Source organism: Anser cygnoides, chromosome Z, assembly GCF_040182565.1.
Source record: "Anser cygnoides isolate HZ-2024a breed goose chromosome Z, Taihu_goose_T2T_genome, whole genome shotgun sequence".
NCBI lineage: Eukaryota > Metazoa > Chordata > Aves > Anseriformes > Anatidae > Anser > Anser cygnoides.
The window spans coordinates 28,037,154-28,061,079 of NC_089912.1; the positions used below are offsets into that span (position 1 = coordinate 28,037,154).

Genomic DNA, 23,926 nt, shown 5'->3' on the forward strand with positions numbered 1-23,926 from the left:
TTTCACTGTGTGCTCATTGCCTCTTGTTCTGTCACTGGGCACCACTGAAAATAGCCTGACACTGTCCTCTTTGTATTGTTGCTTCAGGTATTTATATATACTAATGAGATCCCTGAGCCTTCTCTTCTCTGGTCTGAACAGTCCCTCCTCTCTCAGCCTTTCCTTGTAGGAGTGTTGCTCCAGTCTTTGTCATCATTGTAGCCCGTCATTGGACTCTCCAGTCCAATGCGCAGAACTTTGGCGCAGAACTTTGTACTTCCCCTTGTTGTTAACCTCATGAGGCTGCTATCAGCTCATGTTGACTCCAGCCTGAGCCAGTCCTTTTGGATGGTAGCACAATCCTCTGGTGCATCAGCCAGCCACTCTTCCCAGTGCAGAGGGTACACCCTGCCCCATCATCCAGGCCATTAATGAGGATGTAAGTAGCAATGGAACCAGCACTGACCCCTGAGGTACACTGCTAGTTACTGGCTTTCAACTAGGTTTTGTGCTACTGATCACCACTTTCTGGTCCAGATATTCAGCCAGTTTTCCACCTACCTTACAGTCTGACCATCCAGCCCATACATCAACAGATTCTATATTAAGATATTAAGGAAGGCAGTTTTGAAGGCCTTATGGAATTCAAGGTAGACATAGGTAGACATTGCCCACTACTCTCCCCACATCTATCATGCTGGTTATTTCATCATAGAAGTTTCTCAGGTGGGTTAATAAGCCTTAGCCCACCTTAGTGATTCCATGCTGACTAATGATTTTCTTGTCCATGTGCTTTGAAATGGTTTCTAGGATTAGCTGCTCCATCACCTTCCCATGGATTGAGGTGCGAGTGCGACTGACCTGTAGGTCTTCTTTCTTGCCATTATTGAAGATGAATGACATCTGCTTTCCTCCTGTCTTTGGGCACTTCTCCCAGTCACCATAACTGATCAAGGATTAGTGAGAGTGGCTTTGTGATGATATCTGCTAGCTCCTTCAGCACTCAGATGCATACCATTAAGGTCCATGAAGTTATGTATGTCCAATTTGCTTAAGTATTCCTTGATCTGATCCACTTCTGCCAAGGGTGTGTCTTTCTGGCTTCATTTAGAACCTCTCTTCATAGGCTTCTCAGCTTCCTGACCCAAGTGATTGTCATTGAGGCACTTCAGGAACCCCCTGTATTGTTTCTGCCTTCCCATGTTGTCCCTCCAGCAGTTACAGTGGAGCTGCCCCTGGTTCTCATAACCAGAGCCTGCAAACATTATGCTCCTCCTAGCTGTCTGTCGAGGGTCTCGTCTAGTTGCTCTTCTGGTCAGGCAGCCTATACCAGGCACCCATTACAATGCCATCACTACTGGTCTTTTCATTCCTTTCACATAACCTCTCAGTTGGCTCCTCATCCATTCCAAGGCAGAGTTCCATGCACTTGAGCTGCTCTCTCACATAAAGGGCAGTTCCCCCTGTCTTCATGGCTATCTTTCCTCAAGAGCCTGTGTCCCTTCATTGCCACACTCCTGTCACTGAAGCAATCTTGCTGTGTCTCACTTCACGCCCATTGCTTGTCAACCCTGTCAGTCACTCTCTCATAGGGCTGCTGGTAACTTTCTTCTGTATCCGTCATTCCCAGTTGTCTCTCCCAAGCAGATGCTGATCTGCAAATAGGGTTCCATGGTCACAGAACCCAAAATCCTGTTGTCAGAACCACTTGAAGCAATGTCAAGGCACATGCAAGACCAGGAGGTGATCTGAGACAGCCAGCATGGCTTCAATAAGGGCAAATCATGCCTGACCAATCTGATGGCCTTCTATGATGGAGTCACTGCATCAGTTGACAAGGGAAGACTGACTGATATCATCTACCCGGACTTCTCTAAGGCCTGTGACACTGTCCCGAATGACATCCTGATCTTCAAATTGTAGAGAGATAGATTTGAAGGGCGGACAAGGAATTGGCTGTGAAAGTCACATGCAGAGAGTGGTGGTCAATGTCTCTGTGTCCAAGTGGAGGCCAGTGACAAGTGGTGTTGCTCAGGGGTCTGTCTTGGGACTGGTGCTGTTTAATGTCTTTATCAGTGATGTAGACAGTGAGATTGAGTGCACCCTGAGCAAGTTTGCTGATGACACCAAGCAGAGTGGGGCCGTTGATACAACAGAAGGAAGGGATGCCATCCAAAGGGACCTGGACAAGCTTGAGAAGTGGGCCCATGTGAACCTAATGAGGTTCAACAAGTCCAAGTGCAAGGTGCTGTTCTTGGGTCAGGCAATCCCAGATGTGAGCATGGACTGTTAGAACTCATTGAGAGTAGCCCAGTGGAGAGACACTTGGGGGTTCTTTTGGATGAAAAGCTTGACACGAGTTAGCAGTGTGCACTTGCATTCCAGAAGGCCAACTGCATCCTGGGCTGTATCAACAGAGTGGGCAGCAGGTGTAGGAAGGCAATTGTCCCCCCCTTTGCTCTGTCCTTGTGAGTCCCCACCAGGAGTGCTGCATCCAGGTGTGGGGCCCCCAGCACATGAAGGATGTGGAGCTGTTAGAGCGGGTCCAGAGGAAGGCCACAAAGATGATCAATAGGGCTGGAGTACCTCACCTATTAAGAAAGGTGGAGAGAGCTGGGGCTGTCCATCCTGAGAAAGAAAAGGCTCCAGGGAGACCTCATTTCATCTTTTCAATACTTAAAGAGGGTTTATAAAAAGATGGAGTGCAACTTTTTGTTAGGGCAGATGACAGGACAAGGGCAAATGATTCTAAACTAAAGAGGGGAGATTTATATTAGGATGGCATCCCTGCCTATGGCAGGGGGTTTGGAACTAGATGATCCTTAAGGTCCCTTCCAACCTGAGCCATTCTATGATTCTGTAGTTCTGCAGCCAGTAATTGACCTGTGCTGTCAGTGCCCTCCTCATACCTTTTCCCCTTAATGGCAGGATTGAAGAGAGTACCATCTGGTCCCCCATTTCACTGCTGCCCCCAGAACTCTGTAGTCACTTCTGATGGGGTACGCTTTGCCCCTGGCAGTATCATTGGTGTCCCTGTGGAAGAACAGGGAGTAGTAGTGAGAGGGTCAGACGAGCTATGGCAGTCCCTCTACAACATCCTGGGTCTGCACCCTGGCAGGCAGCAAACTTCCCTAGGTGGCATGTCAGGTCACAGATATTTATTTCAGAGAGCTGCAAGATCTGTTTCCTGAGTTGCATTTCCCAGAACTTGCACGAAAAGTCATGTGAGCATGGATTGAGATCGCTTTTTACCTAATATGTATTACCTTAAAATTATGTGTTTTGTGGAGTGTAAAAACTGGTATCTTGCAGACTGCAGAAGCTTGCTTGTGGAACTCAAGCTCTACCCGTGAGAAAAACTCATAGGAATGTGTACAATTCCATGAATTGTTGCTTTTTAAATAAATACGTCTTCATGACTGGAATGTCAAAAGAATTTATCAGTATTAAGGTCACTCATTGGTAACTGGCAAATTTACAGAGTATGCACTTGACTTTCTGCAAAGGTTGCATTTCATAGAAGAATTAGTTCTTCAAAAATCAAATTCTAGAAAAGAAAGAAAATATGGTATTAGCCTAATATTCATATAACCTTACTTTGTCCTCCTTGAACTAGCAATACAGAATGCTTGTCTGGAAGCATTGTACATGTGTTTGCCATGAAGCAATGTTGTTCAGAGGTGTAAACAATTTCTGCAGAGCTGTGATGTGACATCATCTCATACAGCTCAGATATTTAGTGTAGGCCCAGATGAGGCCCTGCTAATCCTAGCATTATGGTGGCTTGTATTCCAACACCAGTCTAACACTGCTTGCTTTTCTTTATATCTTATGCTAAAGACCTGTGGTGGGTGGACCTTGATTGGCTGCTAGATGCCCATCCAGCCAAGGTCAATGCACTGTAGTCCTCAGCCTGGGACCTAAGGAATTCATGATAAGGACAGTAACTGGGAGAGGTAATGGGAAAAACTCAGACTGGACATTGCCAAAGACTGAAATACTTGCGGGAAATCTGTTTTGTGATGTGCTGAAGGGACAATGGGTAGAGTTTTATTGTGTTTGTATATTGTCCACCTTCGTCAGTGTTGTGATGACCTCTCTATGATTTTGTTGTAGGTCTTTTTTTGTAGATGTAACCAAATCTGTGAAGAGTGTGTTATGATTTTCATTTAAATGAGAGTTCTTAAATATGTGTTTCACAGAGGTGGGGGTGGAATGTGCCGGGTGTACAGGTGCCCAGGTGTTGGCAGGGCTGGGGCTGCAGTGGTGGCTGAGAAGAGGCCAGGGGCTATGTTGTGCTGAAACAGAGGATTCCAGCCGGCTGCAAAACAGCCCCACTGCAGAGCACAACGGAGCTCTTCCATCAAGCTGATGGTGCCTCTGGGAGAATGTATTTAAGAAAGGCCAAAGTGCTATGCAGGAGCTGTGAGAGACAGGAGAGAGGAAAAAATTGTGTGAGAAACAACCCTTCGAAAACCAAGATCACAAAGGAAGGGAAGAGAGGAGGTGCTCCAGCTGCTAGAACAGGTGGGAGAGCCTATGGAGGAGCAGGTGTTTCCCTGCAGTCTGTGGAGGACATTGGAGCATGTGGATCCTGTGGTCCACAGGGGACCTATTCTGGGGGAGTTTGTGAAGGACTACAGCCTGTGGAAAGAACCTCTCCCTAGAGCAGGGAGAAAATGGAAGGATGAAGGAGCGGCACACTGAGCACAGCCGCCATTCCCCACCCCTTCTATGTCTTGCGAGGAGTTAAAAGCACTGGGAATGAAGGAGTAAAAGTGAACATGGGAAGAACGGGGGATGTGGAGGAGGTTTAGATTTTGATTTTTGCTTTAGATTTTGTCTTTTTCTCCATCCAACTCTATTTTAAATGACAATAAACTAAAATAAGGTTCCCTAAGTCAAATCCGTTTTGTCTGTGATAGCAACTGGTAGGTGATCTCCCTGTCTTTATTTTGACCCCAGAGCTTTTCATCTTATTTTGGCAGCTGCTCTGTAGAGGGGTGGGGTGGTGAGAGAGCACCTAGGCTGGCATCTGGCAGCGAGCCAAGGTCGACTCAACACAAAACCTTTATTTCTTCAGGCAGATGTTTGTTTCAGATCTATTTTTTTTTCTCAAGTTACCTGGCTGGACAGAAACCCACTACCACTGGAATGTTTTAACTCTTATGGTGTTCATATAGTAAGTGACTCCTGTAGGCCACTTTTATGGAATTCAAATGTTTGTTGAAGAAAGTTTTTCAGGTGTACATTTGCATTCCATCAACCCCCCCCCCCCCCCCCCCCCCCCAATTTTTTTTGCATTGAGATACTACTCTGGAGATGGTATTTGTTTAAAAAAAGTTCTTGAGTCCTCTTTCTATACATTATTTTTAGTGAAATTATGTTTAAATTGAAGCAGCTGGGAAGTATACAGTTTCTAACATGGTCATCTTGAGAAATCAGGACATGCAGTTTTAAATGTGGCTGACTTTTTTTAACGATTTCTCAAAGTGTAAAGTAACTTTGAAGTCACTTTTCCTCCTGCTCTCCATTGCCTGCAGCATTTAAATCCTGCTACTGTTAGCAGCTCATCCTTCTTTCTCTATCCAATTTAAATCACAAGAGTAACGTGAAAAACATCTCCTTTCACGTACAGTGCCCTCAGTTGCTTGCTATCTGCTACTGAAATAGCTTTGATTGGCGAGCCACAAGTGTCATTTCCTTCTTTCACTCCACTTCTATGTATTTGGTTCAGTTTCAGCTCTTGCACTTGCATCAAACTGTTGAAATTCAGTTTATAAACCCTGTGGAAGCCTTTTTACGGATTATTTTTTATTATTATTTTCCTGCAGTAATGATCTGAGTTAATTCAAGGAGGTACATGAGAGGAGCATAAGAGCTGGCATCAGGTAAGAGGCAGAAATGGGAAGCAGGATCTGCCTCCTTATTTTGTGAATGGTGAAGCTCCTGATGCCTCATTAATGAAACTCATTCTTCAGTGAAGCTAGCCTTTAAGAGCTTTGTGCAGAGGGTTATATGAGTTAAGTGTTGCTTTCTTTTCCTTATGTGGGGGTACATTTTAGAAGAAACTTTCAGAGAATAGCTCTGAAGAGGTTTATTTTTTATTTCCGTTCCCATACTTATGTCTTTAAATATGAGGTTTTAGGAATTTGCAATGAATGCTTCTGCTGGTTGCAAGATTCTTTATTCTAGTTTCAGAAGCATGTATTTGACTTATGGCTTTAGTGTTCTATGATACTAGTGTCAGTAGAATAAAACGGTTTTCTCAGATGCCAGATTAAGTGAATGCAGAAGTTATGTACCTTCAAGCAGACAGCTCTATCTACAGACTCTGAGAAGCAGATAGAACAGGTAGTATTTTTACCTGAAATAGAGCCTGAGAGATCCAAGCGTATATCAGGTCACAAGGAGAGAAGGGTTAACATATCTTTAGAGAAGACTTTAATGAAGTCTTTTATGGTCATGTTGTCTGAGAAATGCCTAACATTGAACTTATTCCATCTTACTCCTGTCTCCTTATTCTAACCTCCTCATATTGAATTTTCTTTTAAAATTATTTTTCTACAACTTGCATTTATCTGCATATAGAATCTTAGTTCTGAAAGCAAATTTTATGCTTTATGTATTTAAATTACATTTTTTTCTGAGTAGGTGCCTTCCTCTTGTTTAGATTGTTTTCCCAAGTTGAGGTCAGGTTCAATGGTTAGCTGACTACCTTTTACTGAACATGTGAAAACTGGCAATTCCAAAGGCTGTGTGTCTGATAATTTTTCTTCTTTATATTAGAAGACAACTTCTGAAATGCATACCTTTGCTGGATACTCTGAATAAAATGGTTAGGGAAAGAAGTTGGGTGTAGCACCAACTATGTGTTCCAACTGTGCTAATAAAACATGAGAAATGCATCTAACACAGAATCTAATCTGTGCTTTGAGAATGCTGGATACAGGTTTCTAAAAAGCCCATGTCCTGAAAGCCAAAGGCAATAGTGAAAAATCTAGAAAACTTAACAATTTGATAGAAGACAGTTTCTCTATTTACAGAAATTTGCTGAAGGTTGACTTGGGGTAGCTAATCACTGGTTTCAAAACTGATAGGTGGAAGAAACTGCTTAATAACAGAGCTGTTATGTTAAGCATCAAGTTTTTGACATGTTACGATTAATGATTTATTCTTGTGTTACTGTATCATCATATAAAAGTATCCCATGCAATGGGATTTTTAATAAACACTTTATACACATGCTTACAGTGCAAAACCACAACATTTAAAGCTTTTAGAAACTGAACACTCTTTTATCCTGGTGTGTCTTAGAACAATTTGTACCTACCTTACGGCTGCAGAAAGCGTAGCATTATAATGTGTGGTTCAGCAATGTGTTTACATTGGCAATCACAAACACTGTGTTGATACAGAAAATATCATCTTCCAGGAAAGGAACTGACATGACTATATGCACATTCTTGTCGTTTTAGGTGGTTACCAAAACAATGTGTTTGAGTGGTAACTTATAAATGTTCTGTCTAGTCTCCTGGTTGGTTATGTTACTTAAGGTTTTACCTTTCTCTCTCCCAAGGCATTGCTTATGCCCGGAATGCCCACTGGGCATTGCAAGTGTCTGATGCTATTGTGTGCTCTCATAGTTTTCAGAGGTTCCCATATTTCCAGAGTTTATGCCTTTGACATGAAATCAATGTCCTTGATTAATTAATAGAGGAGATTCTGTCCTGCTTTGAGGATTCATAAGTAATTGCAGTTTTTGTTACCCCTAAAGAATAAAGTCAGTTTCTGCTTCATTCATTTCCTCACATCTTCTGCTTGCTTTCCAACCCTTATGCTATCAGCTGTGGTGCTCTTCCACTCAGTCTTGCCCTTGCACCTTCATTAGAGAAATCTGCTGTTCCTAAAGGAAACTTCTGTTTGTGTTTCAATTTGTAATCTCACTTCATGTATTTATCAGAGCCTGGTATGAACATGTCCTCTGTTCAAGGCAGGAAACTTTGTGCCCAAACGTTTTTGCACACTTTCAAGCACCAAGGTCCATATTGAAAATGTGATAGAGTAACTCCAGTTTTGGTGATCTTCCTTTCCACAAATTCATTATGAGATTAAAGGTGTTTCTTAAACAGGAAAATGTAATCTACATCTTCCATCGTAGTTCATTTGCACTTTTCTTCCTTCCCACGGGATTGTAAATATCATGAAATTTATGCTCTTAGATTTCCTGCTAGATTGCTGTAGCAACAGCTTAAAATAGCTGGCTCGTTCTGTTTGGGATGACATAAGATGGCATCTTGAGGTTCTGTTCTAGTTTTGTTTTGAGCCTAATGTTACTCAGTTTAAATATATAAACTTGTACTCTGCTGTGCTTCACTTTTAGTGGAATTACACTGAAATTATTAAAACTCTTACCTTTTGAAAGTATTTCTAGGTTTTTAATTATCACCCAAGTGCATAGCTCTGTAAGGAACTTCTTTGAATGAAGTCCTTTGGTATTACAGATGACCATATTATACAATTTCTTTGAAGCTGAGGAAAGGTTAAAGTTAATTAGTTTTGTGGATTTTTTAAATAAACTGTCTTTTTTTTAAAGGTTATTTCCAGAATATGGCTGCTTTTTTGTACACTTATTGTAAATTCATAGCTTTTCTTCAGATGTTAAAGATAAATCAGAAAGATTGAAAGCTTTTGTTGGATATTCTTTGAGAAAAATGTCTGTTAAATGATTTTTTTTTTCTTCTGTAAAGTTCTTACATGATTCAAAAATAGGAAGTAAATTTTAGAAGCGTGCAAGGGAACTATGTCTTTAAAATCGTACAGAAAGTAAAAAGCTTGTCCAGATGATTGTTTATCAGTTTCAGTCTGCTTTTAGGAAATAAGACAATGTTTCTAAATAAATAAAAATTGGGCATGGTAACTTTGGTCTAAACTTACATTAGAATATTCTTTTAGAAGCTGTCTGGTATCTAAATTTCATAAGAATGTGTTAGAGTTACTCTGGAGTTACTTTGTTTACCGGAGATCATCTTTCTTGCATTGATGATTGAAATGTCCTTCCTTTTATAATTAGTGTACCAGTCAACAGTGTATACAGAAGAAGCTTTATTATAACAATTGCCTATATTTCTGAATATTTTTTCTTGATAGTTTTTAAATTCCCTTTTGTGAATTTGACTTTTGCCTCAGTCTCTCACATTGTAATCACTTCTTACTGCTTTCTTAATTTGTCCTTTTTCCTCACTTACATTTCCCTGTCTATTAAGTATCATGTGCTATTTCTGTATAATGTTTTCCCCACACTCCTGCCCCAGTGCTATTGCAAGTTGTAGTCATTTTGGTGACTTAAGGCTTTTGTTCTTACCCTTTATGTAAAGTTTCAATTTCCGCAGAATAGGGCTTGCCTAGTGCTTCTCGTCACCCTAGTTTTGTCTTGAGTGTACTACTGTGACTTGAAACATGCTTTTATTTGTCAATTTTCTATTAATTTACAATTCATCTCTCCTTGTAATGAACAAGCTGATCCAGTGTTACTGCTGTTATTTGACGAGAACAGCTTTGGTTTAAATTGCAGAACTTTTTTTTAAGGATTTATATTTTTATATTTCTTTTACCCCTTTTTAGATGTTGGATGTCTATGACATTCTTCCTTTCGATAATCCAGATGGTGGTGTTTGGAAACAAGGATTTGATATCACATACAACGAAAATGAATGGGACAGCGAACCGCTTCAAGTTTTTGTTGTGCCTCACTCACATAATGACCCAGGTAATATTTTAACTATATTGATTTGGGTATCTATAGGCTTTTGAATTAAGATACATATATATGGCAATTTCTGTTAAAATCTTGGTGTTTTTTCTGCATAGTATATTAAATTTAAATTAGCAAAGCAGTCAAACATACATAATTTTAATACCATGGACTTCAAGGGACAACTGTTACAATAGAAATTGTACACATGTACATTAACTGGAGTAGAACTTCAGTGGTGTTATTAGAAGGTAATATTATTCTGTGTTTCTGTGAACATCCCACATAGATGTTCACTGTGTAATAAATAAAGTGGAGAAGTGTCACTTGTATTTTACAGTCATTTCAAAATAACCAAAAAGCTGTGAATTACACTGCTAAGCATATTCCTGGTATGTGTACGCTGACCATGAGATGCTGGTGAAGCTGCTTGTTATTGGAAAGCCACAACTGAAGTGACTTAAATCTCCCTCTTCCTCTTTATACCACCCCTCTCCCTCATATGTCTTGTTTGAAGTACTGTGGATCTGTCTGAACTAAGATAGGGCACTTTCAACATAAATGACTTCAAAAATGCTATCCAGTATCTACTTAGGAATAAAAGAAAATGAATGAATGCTAGAATTTGGAGTGACTGTGTTATACAATTGTGACAGCTCAAATAATGTATAGTAAAAATATATACAGAAAACAATCATAGTGTAACTTTGATCTGCCTTTTTGTTGAACTGTCTTTAAACCTGTGTCTATTAGTTTCCTTTCTCGTTCTCCAGAAAACCTTCTCAGAGAGACGGTACAGTCTCTGCAATTGTTTAATGAATCTGAAATCATGATAAAGGAATGTACAGGACTTTCTAAATCTTTCAATTATTTATAGAGCGGGATATGGAGTTCAGCTCTTTCCCTTCTTTCTAGTGATGCTAGCAAGATTATATTCTTAATTGGAGGAGGTAGATTGGGATCCAATCTAGAGGCCAGTTGCCAAGTATAACCTGTCCCCCCAAAAAAACTGCAGAGTGCAGGCTTAGGTAGCTCTATGGGCATATGAAGCTGGGGAGATGCTGTTAGAAGATTAGAAAAGCTTTGCTTAAAACTTCTTAGGTGTCCATTCAAGTCATGACACTTGGTAGGAGCTCGGTGTTCTGGCTCTGATTTCTCTTCAGGTGCAGTCTATGCCAGTGGAGGTTAAGAGCCTGTGTTTTTGAGCTATGTGTTCCCTGCCCCCTTTTTTCAGTAGATCAGTAGAACACCTCTTTTTTTTTCTGTAGCTGATAATGACTTTCAGACCATTGGTTTTGGTAGACTTTTCCAAACCTAACCAGTGGACAGATAGATCACTTCTAGTTCTAATGCTAAACTTGCTGTTTCACGGCTTTCTAGTTTTGATGTTTGAGAATGGTAACTTCTCTTTATTTCCCTTCTAAGGGATGCTACTGTTTTTATTATCCGTATGGGTTACATAAAATAATAGTTTTTGACAAGGGTTGTGTTTGTTATTAAATAACCACTGGTTCTTTTTCTACAGGTTTTAGTAATCTTCTTACCCTTTTGTTTTTAACCTTTTCTCGTGGCATTCTCTTGAGGTTTAACCCTGGCAGACAGCTAAGTACCATACAGTGCTCTCTCCGGGTGGGATGGGGAACTAGAACCAGAAAGGTAAAAGTGTGAGAACTCATGGATTGAGATAAAGACAGTTTACTAGGTAAAGCAAAGGCTGCATGCACAATTAGGCAGGTGTTCATCTGCTCCCAGGAAAGTAGGGTTTGTTACATGTAATGGTTTCTTGGGAAGACAAATGCCATCACTCTGAATAACTGCTTTTTACCCTAATTTTATTACTGATCATGATGCCACATGGTATGGGACATCACTCTGACCAGTCTGGGCCACGTGTCCTGGCTGTGTCTCCTCCCAGCCCCTGCTTGCTTTTTCTTGCTGGCAGGGCAGCACCAGAAGATGAAAAGTCCTGGGCTCTGTGTAAGCACTGCTCTGCAACAACTAAACACATTGGTGTGTTATCACCAATGCTTTCATCAAAAATCCAATACACAGCATTATGAGAGCTTCTGTGAAGAAAATAAACTCTGTCCCAGCCAAAACGATGACATGTTCCTTCTATAACTGTCTTCCAAAACAGAACATATAGGGTTAACTTCATCTGTACTGCCTGGCCTGTGTCATCAGTGCTCCATACAGAACAACAGTTTTTGTTGCCCTCCTGGAAGCTCTCTTTGGATCTAACTTTCAGCTTCCTGACCTCCAGCCTTCTACTATATTCTTTATACCTACAGATTTCTGTCCTGCCTCCTCTAATCAGGCAACCAACTGCAGTAAGTTTTCACAGCCAGCGCCATTTTGGTGTCTGATGAGCATGGGCATTGGTTACCATAACCTAGTGCTTCATTCATACTGCAGAACCAGTTCTCCTTACCAAAAGTAGGCCAGAGTGCGATCGCATTTCATGAAATTGAGTATTGAAGTTACCCAACCACTTTCCATATCAAGATTATTCTGGTAGTTATTACCACTTTTCACTACAAATTGCATTCTCTTTCTGCATGCTAGACAAATCACATATCGTACATCATGAGAATGCTGTTGGCCCAGGTGACTACTAGCAAAGGCTGCTTTAGTCCTACTTCTTAAGAAGCAGGATGTATCTGGAGGAGGCTCCCTCAGAGCTGCCAGGTATTTGTCTTTTGGGGCTAGCAGACTAAATAGCTCTGTATTGCTCTTGAAAATAGTGGAACAGAAGAAGGATGCATCTCCAATTAGCTTCCAAATTAGGATAGCAAGTTATTGAGCTCACTGTGAGGTATGTGTTGACTATGTATTTGCAATGACACTTGAGATGTTTTATCTTGTTTGGGAAATCAGAGGATAACTTGGACTTTCTCCAAGTCCAAATAAAAGGACATTTTTCCTCTCTCTGTATGACAATTTTCTCTGTCATGTTTGGAATAAAAAAGAAGTTCTTGAGTCAACAGAATTATTCAAAGATAGATAAGGCATAGATATGACTCTTAGCTTCACCATAGTTGGCCCAACCAGCCCTTTTTCCTGTTTAACATCTTGTGTTGTCACTAAAGGAACTTCTGGTTCTTTCCCAGTATGAATTCCTGACTTAACCAGGAAGTATGTTTGCAATGTGGCTGTTCTTTAATTTTACAACTGAGTGGTGATGTCTCTTGGTGTGCTTGAGATCCCTGTTTAATGAAGTTTCATCCAATTCTATTCTGCCTTCTGGCTGATTTCCAAAGACGGGTGTGGGCCATAATGAATTTTGCTTCTGAGACGGATTTTTACCAGCAGTCATTTATTTATCTTGGAGGAAGTCAGTCATTAAATCTATAGTAAGTTACTACTTGTTCTTCCAGCTCTCTGAAAGATATCCTCTGTGTGGCTGCCCCTTTAATAATAAGATTGGAGGAATTCTTTGAAGTTATGAGAGCTGTCTCTTCTTTATGTTACAACTTTTTTCCTGAGTAGGTTATCCCCAAAGACTTGCCCAAAGTCTTAATTGATCTCACAGATATCTTTTGCCTTTCATCATACTGGTGGCCTGTTTTGGTTAGTATTTTTAATATAATATCTTAATATCTAAATACTTTTATCTAAATATCTAAATGCCTTTAATATAAAATTATATCTGTCCTTTCACTTCCAGCAAGTAAAATCAAGAAATCTGCATTTCCTTGTGCATAAAACTTTCCATCGTGTTCAGAATTCTCAGTTGCTATTAAATAGTGTTAGAATGAGGTATGGTATGATAATGTTACCCTGCTATATGTAGCCCCTTCCATTACCACACGTTTGTGAGACTGAATTGTTTGCTTTTGGAAGGAGTGTTATCACAGAAATCTCCAGATCTTTGGTAAGGACACTTCTGTGGAGCTGTCTGCAGTACGCAAATGCTTATTAATAAGCACTTGAATTAAGGAAAATGTATCTACAACAGAGGTGTAAAATGTCTTGTATAGCTAATGATTACATTGTTCCTTTCTCACAAAGGATTAAAAGGCATGGTGCAAAGAAAATGCTTTATGCCAGAAAAGCTTAAGGTATACCTACACTGTAACAATATACAAGAAAAATACTTACCAACATAAGAAGTTGCTTGGTAAAGATATAACTAGTAGCACCAGAAGCTTTCATTTCTCTTTCCATTTTGTCTTTTCTCATCTGAGGCTACTTTTGCTTAAGCTTTTCATATTACCAGTTATGCTTGTGAAATATGTAGTTGAAAGGCAAAGCAACTGCCTTGAAACAGAACCTATAGAGAAAGGGAAAGGTATGCTTCAGTTTTAAGCTCTGTTTTTGGGAATGGCTCGTGCTCAGATGCTCTGAAACACTTGGTATAACTAGATTCTGATAAATCTGGATTGCCTGCTTCCATATGATTGCAACCAGAACGTACAAAATTGGAGTCTCTGTGATTCTTCCTTCAGTAAATAATATATTTACCCATTGTTGGGAAAACAGATATGAGAATGGGTACATCTCATACTTCTGATCAGCATCAGGAATAATTCTCATTCAGTTGAAGGCAGTCAGTGAAGATTAGAGCACGTCACTAGCATGAGGTCAAAAGCCTTCAAAGATAAATGGTAAACCCTTCTAGCATTTGTTGCTATGTTGACAGTGATCTTAAGTCTTTTCACTTAATTATTTTAGAATTGAGACTTGTGAGCTTTGTAATACATGTTTGAACTAGATTAAAGTGCTTTATGGCTGGATGCAGTTGTTACACACATAGTACAAGCAGCTCTTAAACAGAACTGAAGGAGACTCATCCCCCCCCCCAATTTCTGCCAAACTAAAAATGCATGTGAGAGCGTATGTGCGTATATGCATATATCAGGTCCAAATACTGCTTTTAAAAAGCTCATTAATTATTTTTAACATCGGTAATTTTATCTTACTTCCACTCACATTAAGCCCTCTTTATTGTTTAAGATCATCTCTATTTCCCAGGTGGAAATCTGTATAGCTTTAAGAAGTTCATGGCAGTGATAAGATAAAAGAGGATTTAAGCATAAAGTTTTAATACACCACAGAGTTTCAGGTTTGTTTTCTTTCTGTTGACCAGATCTGGATATGTTTTTTGCATGACTTAGTTTTCCTGACATGTTTGGAATAGTAATTAAGATTGTTGTTCTAATCCACCAAAGTATAAGACCAGCATAGGATAACACTAAAGCAGAAATGAAAAAATGCTAGTTGAATTAAATCTGAGAAGTTTACCCTTAAAAATTTCAGTCTGTAGACCATGAAATTGAAAGTTCATTGGCTGATATGTTGATGTTGTGTTTAATAGGAAAATTAAAATACAATTACTACTGTTCATCTAGAACTTGTTTTCTTCTTAATACAGAGCCACAGCATACTCTTTTCTAGAAACAGAGAGCTGTCTATGAAGGCTATGTAAAGACTATACAATATAATCCAAGTGGTGAATACTTAATTTTTTTTTTACTGTAGAGGAAGGTGAGATCTAGGAATAGAATGTGAAACTGCAAGTGTTTTTTTTTTTTTTGACATGCTGAATTACATGCTACCTCAGTTTTTATTGCTGGCTGTTTCTGTGGTTGCATATAAAGTGTCAGGAAACATTTAGGGAGGTTTTTTTTTCCATTTTTTTGTCAAGACAGTTCCATTGGAAATTGAGAGTACCGTTATAGACAGCATGCTTTGATTACTGATCAGTACAAATGTTCTTTCTTTTTTAAGCTTTCCATGCTTCCTAAAACGTATAGGCAAATAAGAAACAAGACATCCTTTTTCAACTTTTTGGAACAGTATACATGATTGTGTCTTCTTCCAGGAACTGGTTAGCTGAGTGTTAAATGGAACTATAATACTAGTTTGTCTATTTGTGTTCTGATTTTGTTCTGAAACTTTGCCTGTTCCTCTACATTTGTGTCTTAAGTAGAGCTTGAGGAAGAAAATTGAACTGGAAAGTGTAGACAGCTATAGTGCCAAATCAGTTAGTGAAATGCTTCAGGATTTTTTGCACAACAATGAATTGCATTGACTTTTGGACGTGAATTGGATTCTGTCATGTCCAACAAAGAAAACTGTTTTAACATTAAAAAAGTGCATAGTGATGATAAATGGGGAGGCAGGGAGGTGGGGTTGGATGGAGGTGTGAGGGGGTAGGGGAGAGGATTCAGCTTTCCACACTTTTGAGGATAAATATGAGTAAGGCAATTGAAAGTCAAGAAGCTTGACAGCACACACTCTCTACTGCTATCTATCACACGTTCTTGCAGAAAGTGAAAGTAACTGGCAAAGTCCCGAATGCTCATTAAGTCAAGAGTAGCATAAGGACATTACAAGCAGTATTTTTTTTCTTATTTACAATTTCATGTTGGCAAAGGTCCAACTATACATTTAAACCAACAAGAGTGATTTTGCTGATGTAACTAGCTTTAGTTCTGGTAATTGCAGCTTTAAGCTAATGAGGTAAACTGTATTAGAATTAAAATTTTCCTGGTCCAAATACACTGGTAAACCTTTTCTTTCAATTTGGGAATAAGCTCTTAGTTTATTAAGTATAAGAGTGAACTGGAGTTGTACTAGATTAAGTGATGTTAGGGACTGAAATGTGAAATAATATATTTAACATGGTTTAGTCTTTAGTATTCAGCTTCTGGAAAGCAATTGCAAATTAATTCATTCATTGTTCTTTTCAGCTTTTGATACATTTTTAAAAAAATCCTTATGGCTCCATGCAAAGTTGGGCAGTCTCCACAAGTAGCATGTTTAAGATCTATTGATTTATAATGAACTATATTAAGTGCAAGGTACCAGGCATGGTAATGAAATTTCAGAGGATTTTCTGGTGGCTTGCAGTTAATGCTATGAACACTTAAACTTCTCCTAAGACTTGCTCAAGATCCAGTATGCTAACCATGTATAACCTTCCTCTATGGCTTAACTGATTATATATTAAAAATAAGTCCTTAAGCGTAACTCTGTTCTTCCTATATTATAATATGTTTTTATGCCAGCTGCTTTGTCATTTATTCCTATACTTTATCTATGTTGGTTTATTAATGAGTTTTTCAACAATGTTTTAAGACTAATTCAGCGTAGGTGTGCTTTTTTTTTTTCTGCGATATAGTAAGGTAATAAAAACATGCTAAAATAGTTTATTGTTATGATATATTACTGCATGTGAAAAACATAGTATGGTTTCAATAGTTTCAGTTCATTCTGCATTAGTTTTGTGCTAGTATGAGGATGTTATATCTTGCAGAATAAATTTCTAGTAAAAAAGCTATAAATTTGTAGTCTGCTACATGTGGCTGTTTTCATGTAAATATTGGTAAAATATTTCCTTGATTTATTAAAAGGTAAATGAGCATTACCTTGGCTCTACAATTCTACCTAAGATGAATGTCATCTATCTATTATCCTTAAAATAAAGCAGAGTACAAATATTGATTCAGAAGGGATATATGCAATAATAAATTTAGACTTAAAATGATTTTATTAATACTAAAATCTTTAGCATTAATCTAAGTTATTTTTCAAACAATATTAACTCCATCCAGAAAAACTTAATGCTCATTAAGCAGACTGGGATTGAGTTAGAATAGCAGTGCATCCACAGAGCAGAAACGAGAAGGAGAACTGGTAATCAGAGTGGAATCAATAGGGTCAGATTTATCTGGATAACAATTTTCATGTTTAATGGAAGCTTTCACAAAATCTTAAAATATGGATGTTTTAGGGATGATTTATAACATCATTTGCTTTCTTCAGTAGTTATTGTATGTTCCTTAAACACAGCTGCTGAGAACCTTTTGGCAGCACATTCATGCAATGCAAGACCTGGTGTGAAGAATATGAATATGCTCCTTTTGTATTAAGTAGACAGGTTTATCTGCTTCCATTTCCTAGTTAGAGTTAGAGAAAGAAGAACAGCCTTTCCATATTCTGGGGTGGAAGATGCATGTGCTTCTTCATACAAGGTTTTAGGGAGAGGTTAAAGAATTTCATGGAAGGCTCTACACTGCAAGGCCTGAATGCATGGTTGAAGTTGGATATTCATTTACTCTGTATCTCACTGAGTTGGTAGCTTTCCTGGTAAGGGATTGCAGCTGCAACATACTTCTTTTCCCAGTCATTGCTACGAAACCCCTTATTCATAAATGATGCTGGACATGTGCAGCAGGGTTTACTGCTGCTCAGATAACCCCCATTTTATTTCTTTATACTCTTTGTGGGATACCATTAGTGTCTCTTCATTTTCTCTTCAACGTGTTGCTAGTAATGATTTCAGTCCAGTCATTTTAGGTAGACTAGAGTGATGAGGTGCATTAGGAAATCGACAATTTAAAAATCTGCATATTCGCAGCTGATCGAAGTACAATGCCTAATATTCGGTATGTTTATACTTCAAGGCTATAAAGCATCTAAACTTCATAAAGAAATTAACAACAAAACAAAAACAACAACAACAAACTCCCAGAGTTAGCACTATAAGTTGTCCACAGCATGAAAAATTCAAATTTAAAAAAATGTTTCACTTAATTATTTGAAGGGGATGGGAAGAAGGCAGGTCGCTAAAAATGGAAAGCAATATACATTTCTTTTTTTTTTCTTTTACTTAGGTTGGCTGAAGACTTTTGATGATTACTTCAGAGATCAGACACAACATATCCTAAATAACATGGTTATAAAACTGCAAGAAGACAACCGAAGGAAATTCATATGGTCTGAGATTTCTTACTTTTCAAAGTGGTGGGATGGAATAGATAGCCAGAAAAAGGATGCCGTTAAAAGGTTTGAACACCTTTGCTACTTCTTACATTCCATGTGGCATGTTCTGGAACTTTGTGTGTAATTGACTGCACTGTAAACTCGAGATTCCACTTGTAGTGCAGAATAATTAGAATAATCACACTACTCAAATTCTGATTGTTTGGGTGTGTTTACTGTTTTTCATTTATAAAGTAGAACTGTTCAGACAAATGGACCCCAATTACTAACTTCCCAAAAAGTTGAGTAAAAGTTTCCATGTCCAACCTTTAAGAGCCATTCAGATTGTAATGGGTTGTGATTACAAACTTAACTCCATTATTAGAAGTCATGTTAAAGTGCTGTTAATTGAATAATTTTTCATACTAGCTATTTATGTACTTCTTTCTTCAGTTACAACACAGTTATGAAATGAGAGACTTTTCTTTTTTAAATGTGCATTTTTGATAAACAAGCGGCAACTTCAATTGTGAAGTACTATATACCCTTTTTCTTCTTATTTCTTTTAAAAATTACAAGTCAAAATGGAATAAGTAAACAATTTGCCTAGACATTGAGACAAGAAAGCAAGCTGCTTGATAACCTTGAAGTAAGAATCTAGTTTACGGTACTTCAAAACAGCCTTTTTTTTTTTTTAATACACTTTTGCCTCGAGACAGGATTCAACAGTCCTTAGCTCATCTCTGTGATTCCCTTCTTCACATGCCCCCCTTCAAGGTGCATGGGATGCATTGGGGTACTGTAAGCCTCATAGCTCCAAAGCTTAAGTAACCCTGGAAATCTTGAAAATGACTTAAAAACTATTAAAAGAATTATGTACAATGTATGAGTATTACAGTACAGTTGTTCATTTTTTGAGATGAAAAAAAAAAAAGCCTTGGAACACTAACCAGTAAATGATACCACAGAACTATGTACCTTCTTGAGGGAAATCAGGTATTAAGTTAAACTGCTGCAACAGTTACAGAAACTGCGCTAGAGATTATTTTTGCTGCATATTTTACAGTGCTCTTATTGGTATTATCTATAATATGACTAATTTCTGATATTTACTGTATTTTTTTCTTGGATTCTTTTAGCAGTTATTATGCTAGTGTACAATATAATTAACAAGATTAAATTATTTAATTATAGGAACAGCCTGATGCTGGAAGCATGGTAGTTATTTTTATTGACATCTTAATAGGGAGACTGGATCATCCTGTGATGTGTTTCAAGAAGGCATTTTAATGAGTGAGATGGTCCGAAGTGTTTATAGATATAATAAACTTTGAAGCTCTATCAAGCTCTCTAAAACAGTAAAAAGAATGGTAGATTAAGGATGGAAGATAGGAGTAGTGCTTTAAGTGTACAGTGTCTAGGCATCTTGATCAATAGGCCTTCAGCACTGTGCAACATACTGTTTTATTTTTTGTAGTCTGTGCATGAAATAGCTATCTTCCTGATTTAAACAAAAAAAATACTATGCCATGTGCAGAAGAGGTACTAGTTTTTTGTTGTTGATTTGCACACACTGGCATTAAAAAAAATCACTGTATATTGATTTTTTTCTTTGATTAAAAAATGCAGGCTAATGTCGGAAGTAACATAATTTAGATTTTGGCATTGTGTCCCTTGCAGATACCTGTTGGGTATTCAGAAATGGATTTTAAAAATATCTTTTCTGAACACAATTTATATATTCTTCAGGTTAATAAAAGATGGACAATTTGAAATAGTAACAGGAGGATGGGTCATGCCTGATGAAGCCTCTGCTCATTACTTTGCTGTAGTAGACCAGCTGATAGAAGGACATCAATGGCTAGAAAGGAACCTGGGTATGTAGACTGATCTAAAATATAACTGTTAATACAGCAAGTTACTTCATATCTCTCAGGTCCTTTGCAGGCTTTCCTTACTCTTCTTTCCTGAAATGTTAAATCAGACCACTTACTGAAAGCCATAAGACTTAATTTCTAGTATTGACATCTCTATTTGTGAAAATCATGACAAAGGCCTTTAAATTATTTAAAAACGTATGTTCCTGCTATTTGTTTGGATCCCTTTGGCAGGCTGTATTTATTAGGTTCTGTGTATTTATTAGGTTTTTAGATATTTTCAAAAAAAAACCACATGAATTTTAGTAGTAGTTGTAAAGCCAAAACCCAACATAGTGTTAGAATTGTTTGCGTTAAAAAGAAAAAAAGGCAACTCATTCACTTTCAGAACTTTGAGGAATTCTTGCAGTAAGGTTGACCGAATTGTTTTGGTTGTTGTAAAAGTTTTGTTTTTTTGGTTAGTTGCATAAATAGAGAATTCCTTTTACATTGGAACTATTTGTGTAGTGATTTTAGTGATAACAGTACGTCATTAAATTATTTTGAAAAGCTGTTTTACTATGTCATTTTTAGGACAAGGTGGAATGCTCTTAAACTAAAAGAGAATAGATTTAGACGAGACGTTAGATGGAAATTCTTTACTGTAAGGGTCATGACGCACTGAAACAGGTTGCCCAGAGAAGCTGTGGATGCCCCACCCCCGGAGGTGTTCAAGGCCAGGCCGGATGGGGCCTTGGCCTACCTGATCTAGTGGGTAGCATCTCTGTCTATGGCAGGGGGGTTGGAGTTAGATGATCTTTAAGGTCACTTGCAAACCCAAGCCATTCTATGATGATTCTTTCTTTTTTAGATAGCAATTTCTATAAATATAGCTTCTCATAGTTATAAGACTGTGGGGGGTAGAAGGGAAGTTTAATAAAAGGATAATACTGAATTGTTGTATTTTGTTTTTTTCTCTTTTTTTTTGATGAGAGAGTAAAAATGTATCTAAGGAACCATGTTGAAGAATCAGTTAAACAAGAGTTAGATACAGCTTCTTTACTTACTAATATGAAATTTACTTGCTAAGGTTTAGGTTGAATATTAGGAAGAACTTTACCAAAAGGTTTGTTAGGCATTGGAATGGGCTGCCCAGGGAAGTGGTTGAGTCACCATCCCTGGAGGTCTTTAAAAGACGTTTAGATGTAGAGCTTAGTGATACGGTTTAGTGGAGGACTTGTTAGTATTAGGTCAGAGGTTGGACTCGGTGATCTTGGAAGTCTCTTCCAACCTAGATGATTCTTTGATTCTGTGAAATTCAGGGAAAAGGCAATAGTAATTGGTATGATTCTCATAATTGCCATTGAAGTAAATAAATTCATTTTGAAAGAAAAGATAGTCCCAAAGCCAACAAAGGTTAAAATTATTTAAATTACACTGAAAATTCAACAAGTTACAACAGCTGTCTTCATTTGTTCATTTTCTTTCAGCTTTTCTTTCCAATTATAACATCTGGAAACTACTTAAATGAAAAAGATGATGTTTTGTTATGATTCCATGTAAAGATGTTTGAGACAAAATTGAAATAGTATAAAAGTGTAGAGCACTAATCTCAGTGTTTTTTGTTTAATGTAGTTAGAATGCCTTACCTCTTCGATATTTGATTTTTTTCATGAGTAATTATCTGTTTAATTCTAGATTGTTACTTCCAATGTGTGTTCTGCAGGAGGCTTAATATTCAGCTGTGCATTTTCTTTTATTTTCTTGGAAATTTTATCTGTAGTGGTTGGGCTTGAGTTATATTGGTATAACTTTGTTTGGGTGAACAGCAAAACCTTTTCCTCCTCTTAAACTTCTTACCTTGTCAACAGGAGTAAAACCGAAGTCTGGTTGGGCAGTTGATCCTTTTGGGCATTCACCAACAATGGCCTACCTACTGAAACGCACAGGATTTTCAAATATGCTTATACAGAGAGTTCATTACTCAGTTAAAAAACATTTTGCAACTCAAAAGACACTAGAATTTTTTTGGAGACAGAACTGGGGTATGTATTTTTCCGTTATGTCAATTTATTTTATTAGTTTATGTAGGTAAAATATGGAGTTAACGTGAATAAATACTCTGAAAATCCTCACAGAACAGCTTGTTTAGAGAAGTTAGTCTAGAATTAAAAAAAGTATGTGTATATAAACGTTAGACTTGCAGTTCTTTAAAAAAAAAAAAAGAAAATCATCTTGTTCAAAAGCTTCGGGGAATTTTTGTGTAACAAAAAAGGAAAAGCTGTGTGTTAGGGAAGGGGTTAAAATATGAAAGCTGTGGTGTTGCTGTTGCTCCTCAGATCTTGCTGTTACTTCACTTTCATGTGTGTTTTTACTTTCTCTAATATTCCTTCTCCTATCCCTCTTATGAAATATTTATAGGGGAAGGGGAAGTGTTTTTTATGGTTTTTAGTTTGTTCTGCTACCTCCCAGTTAACAACTTCGAACAAAGGTTCACCTTCCTGTGAAAAAGCATATAAAAAGTATGTTTTATTTTATTAGAATAAATATAATTGCTTTCTTGTAATTTGTATGTTACACAGTTTGAAGGGTTTCATAAGTAATGTAGTAATTACATCTTAGTAGGCTGTGTCTGTAAATGAATGTACTTTTCTGTGTGAATTTCATTTTGCTTAGTGTACTGTACCAGCATTCTAATAAGCAATATGGTGAATGTATGTATTGGAGGTTTTCTTTCTGCTTTTTAAAATAAACTAATATGTCACAGCTTTATCAATATAGGGTAAAACAAGTTTATTTTGTACTTACTATTGAAAGGTCATAATGATTTTGAAGTTCTACAGTTTCTGTGTTTTTTAATGGGAGGTTGTAACAGAGTGAATATTCAAATAAAGTAATCTGCACAAGCAAACTTTTCCTGAGGTAAACATACAACTGTGAAAGAAATTCTGTTACAAAAACACTTAAGAAGTTTTTATTTTAATGTTGACATACGCCACTTCGTTTACATATTGCTTAATTGACCTGCCATTTTAAATAGTTGCATATAAAAATCCTGTGTATGATATGGTCTAATGTTTTGGCTTCAGAAGGCTTTCAAAAGAGATCAAAGATCACTGATCTGGTATAATATGTAGATATGTTACTTGAGATAGAGAACTCCTACAGTTGAAAGATAAATGTATATATTCATGGATAATGACATTTAAGTCACAAGTAGTAGTAAAATAGTTTTTAACAAAGGTCTGGAGTATAAATGCAAAGGTTTAGGATTACAAGGTTTTAAAGAGTATTTTCTTAAGTATTGTTGACATACTTTTCTTGGGAGCCAGGTTCCTTAAGATGTAAACAACATTCATCCCTTTTTTCAACATAAACTCACTTGAACTCATAGAATGGTTTGAGTTGGAAGGGACCTTAAAGATCATCTAATTCCAACACCTTTCACCGGACCAGGTTGCTCAAAGCCCCATCCAACCTGGACTTACACATTTCCAGGGATGGGGCATACACTTCTCTGGGCAACCTATTCCAGTGCCTCACCACCCTCAAAATAAAGAACTTCTCCCTAATATCTAATCTAAAAATCTAAATCTAGTCTTTCTTAATTTAAAACCATTAACTCCTT

At 37.7% G+C, this 23,926-nt stretch overlaps 1 protein-coding gene across 1 annotated transcript in view; it reads left to right on the plus strand.

Annotated features, from left to right (window-relative positions):
- MAN2A1 (mannosidase alpha class 2A member 1) overlaps positions 1-23,926 on the plus strand; it is a 138,334-nt gene that overhangs the window by 16,328 nt on the left and 98,080 nt on the right. Inside the window, exons 3-6 of the mRNA XM_066987870.1 lie at positions 9,604-9,748; positions 18,355-18,526; positions 20,192-20,319; positions 22,170-22,343. Of these exons, the coding sequence (XP_066843971.1) occupies positions 9,604-9,748; positions 18,355-18,526; positions 20,192-20,319; positions 22,170-22,343 (619 nt within the window). The remainder of the gene's footprint in view (positions 1-9,603; positions 9,749-18,354; positions 18,527-20,191; positions 20,320-22,169; positions 22,344-23,926) is intronic.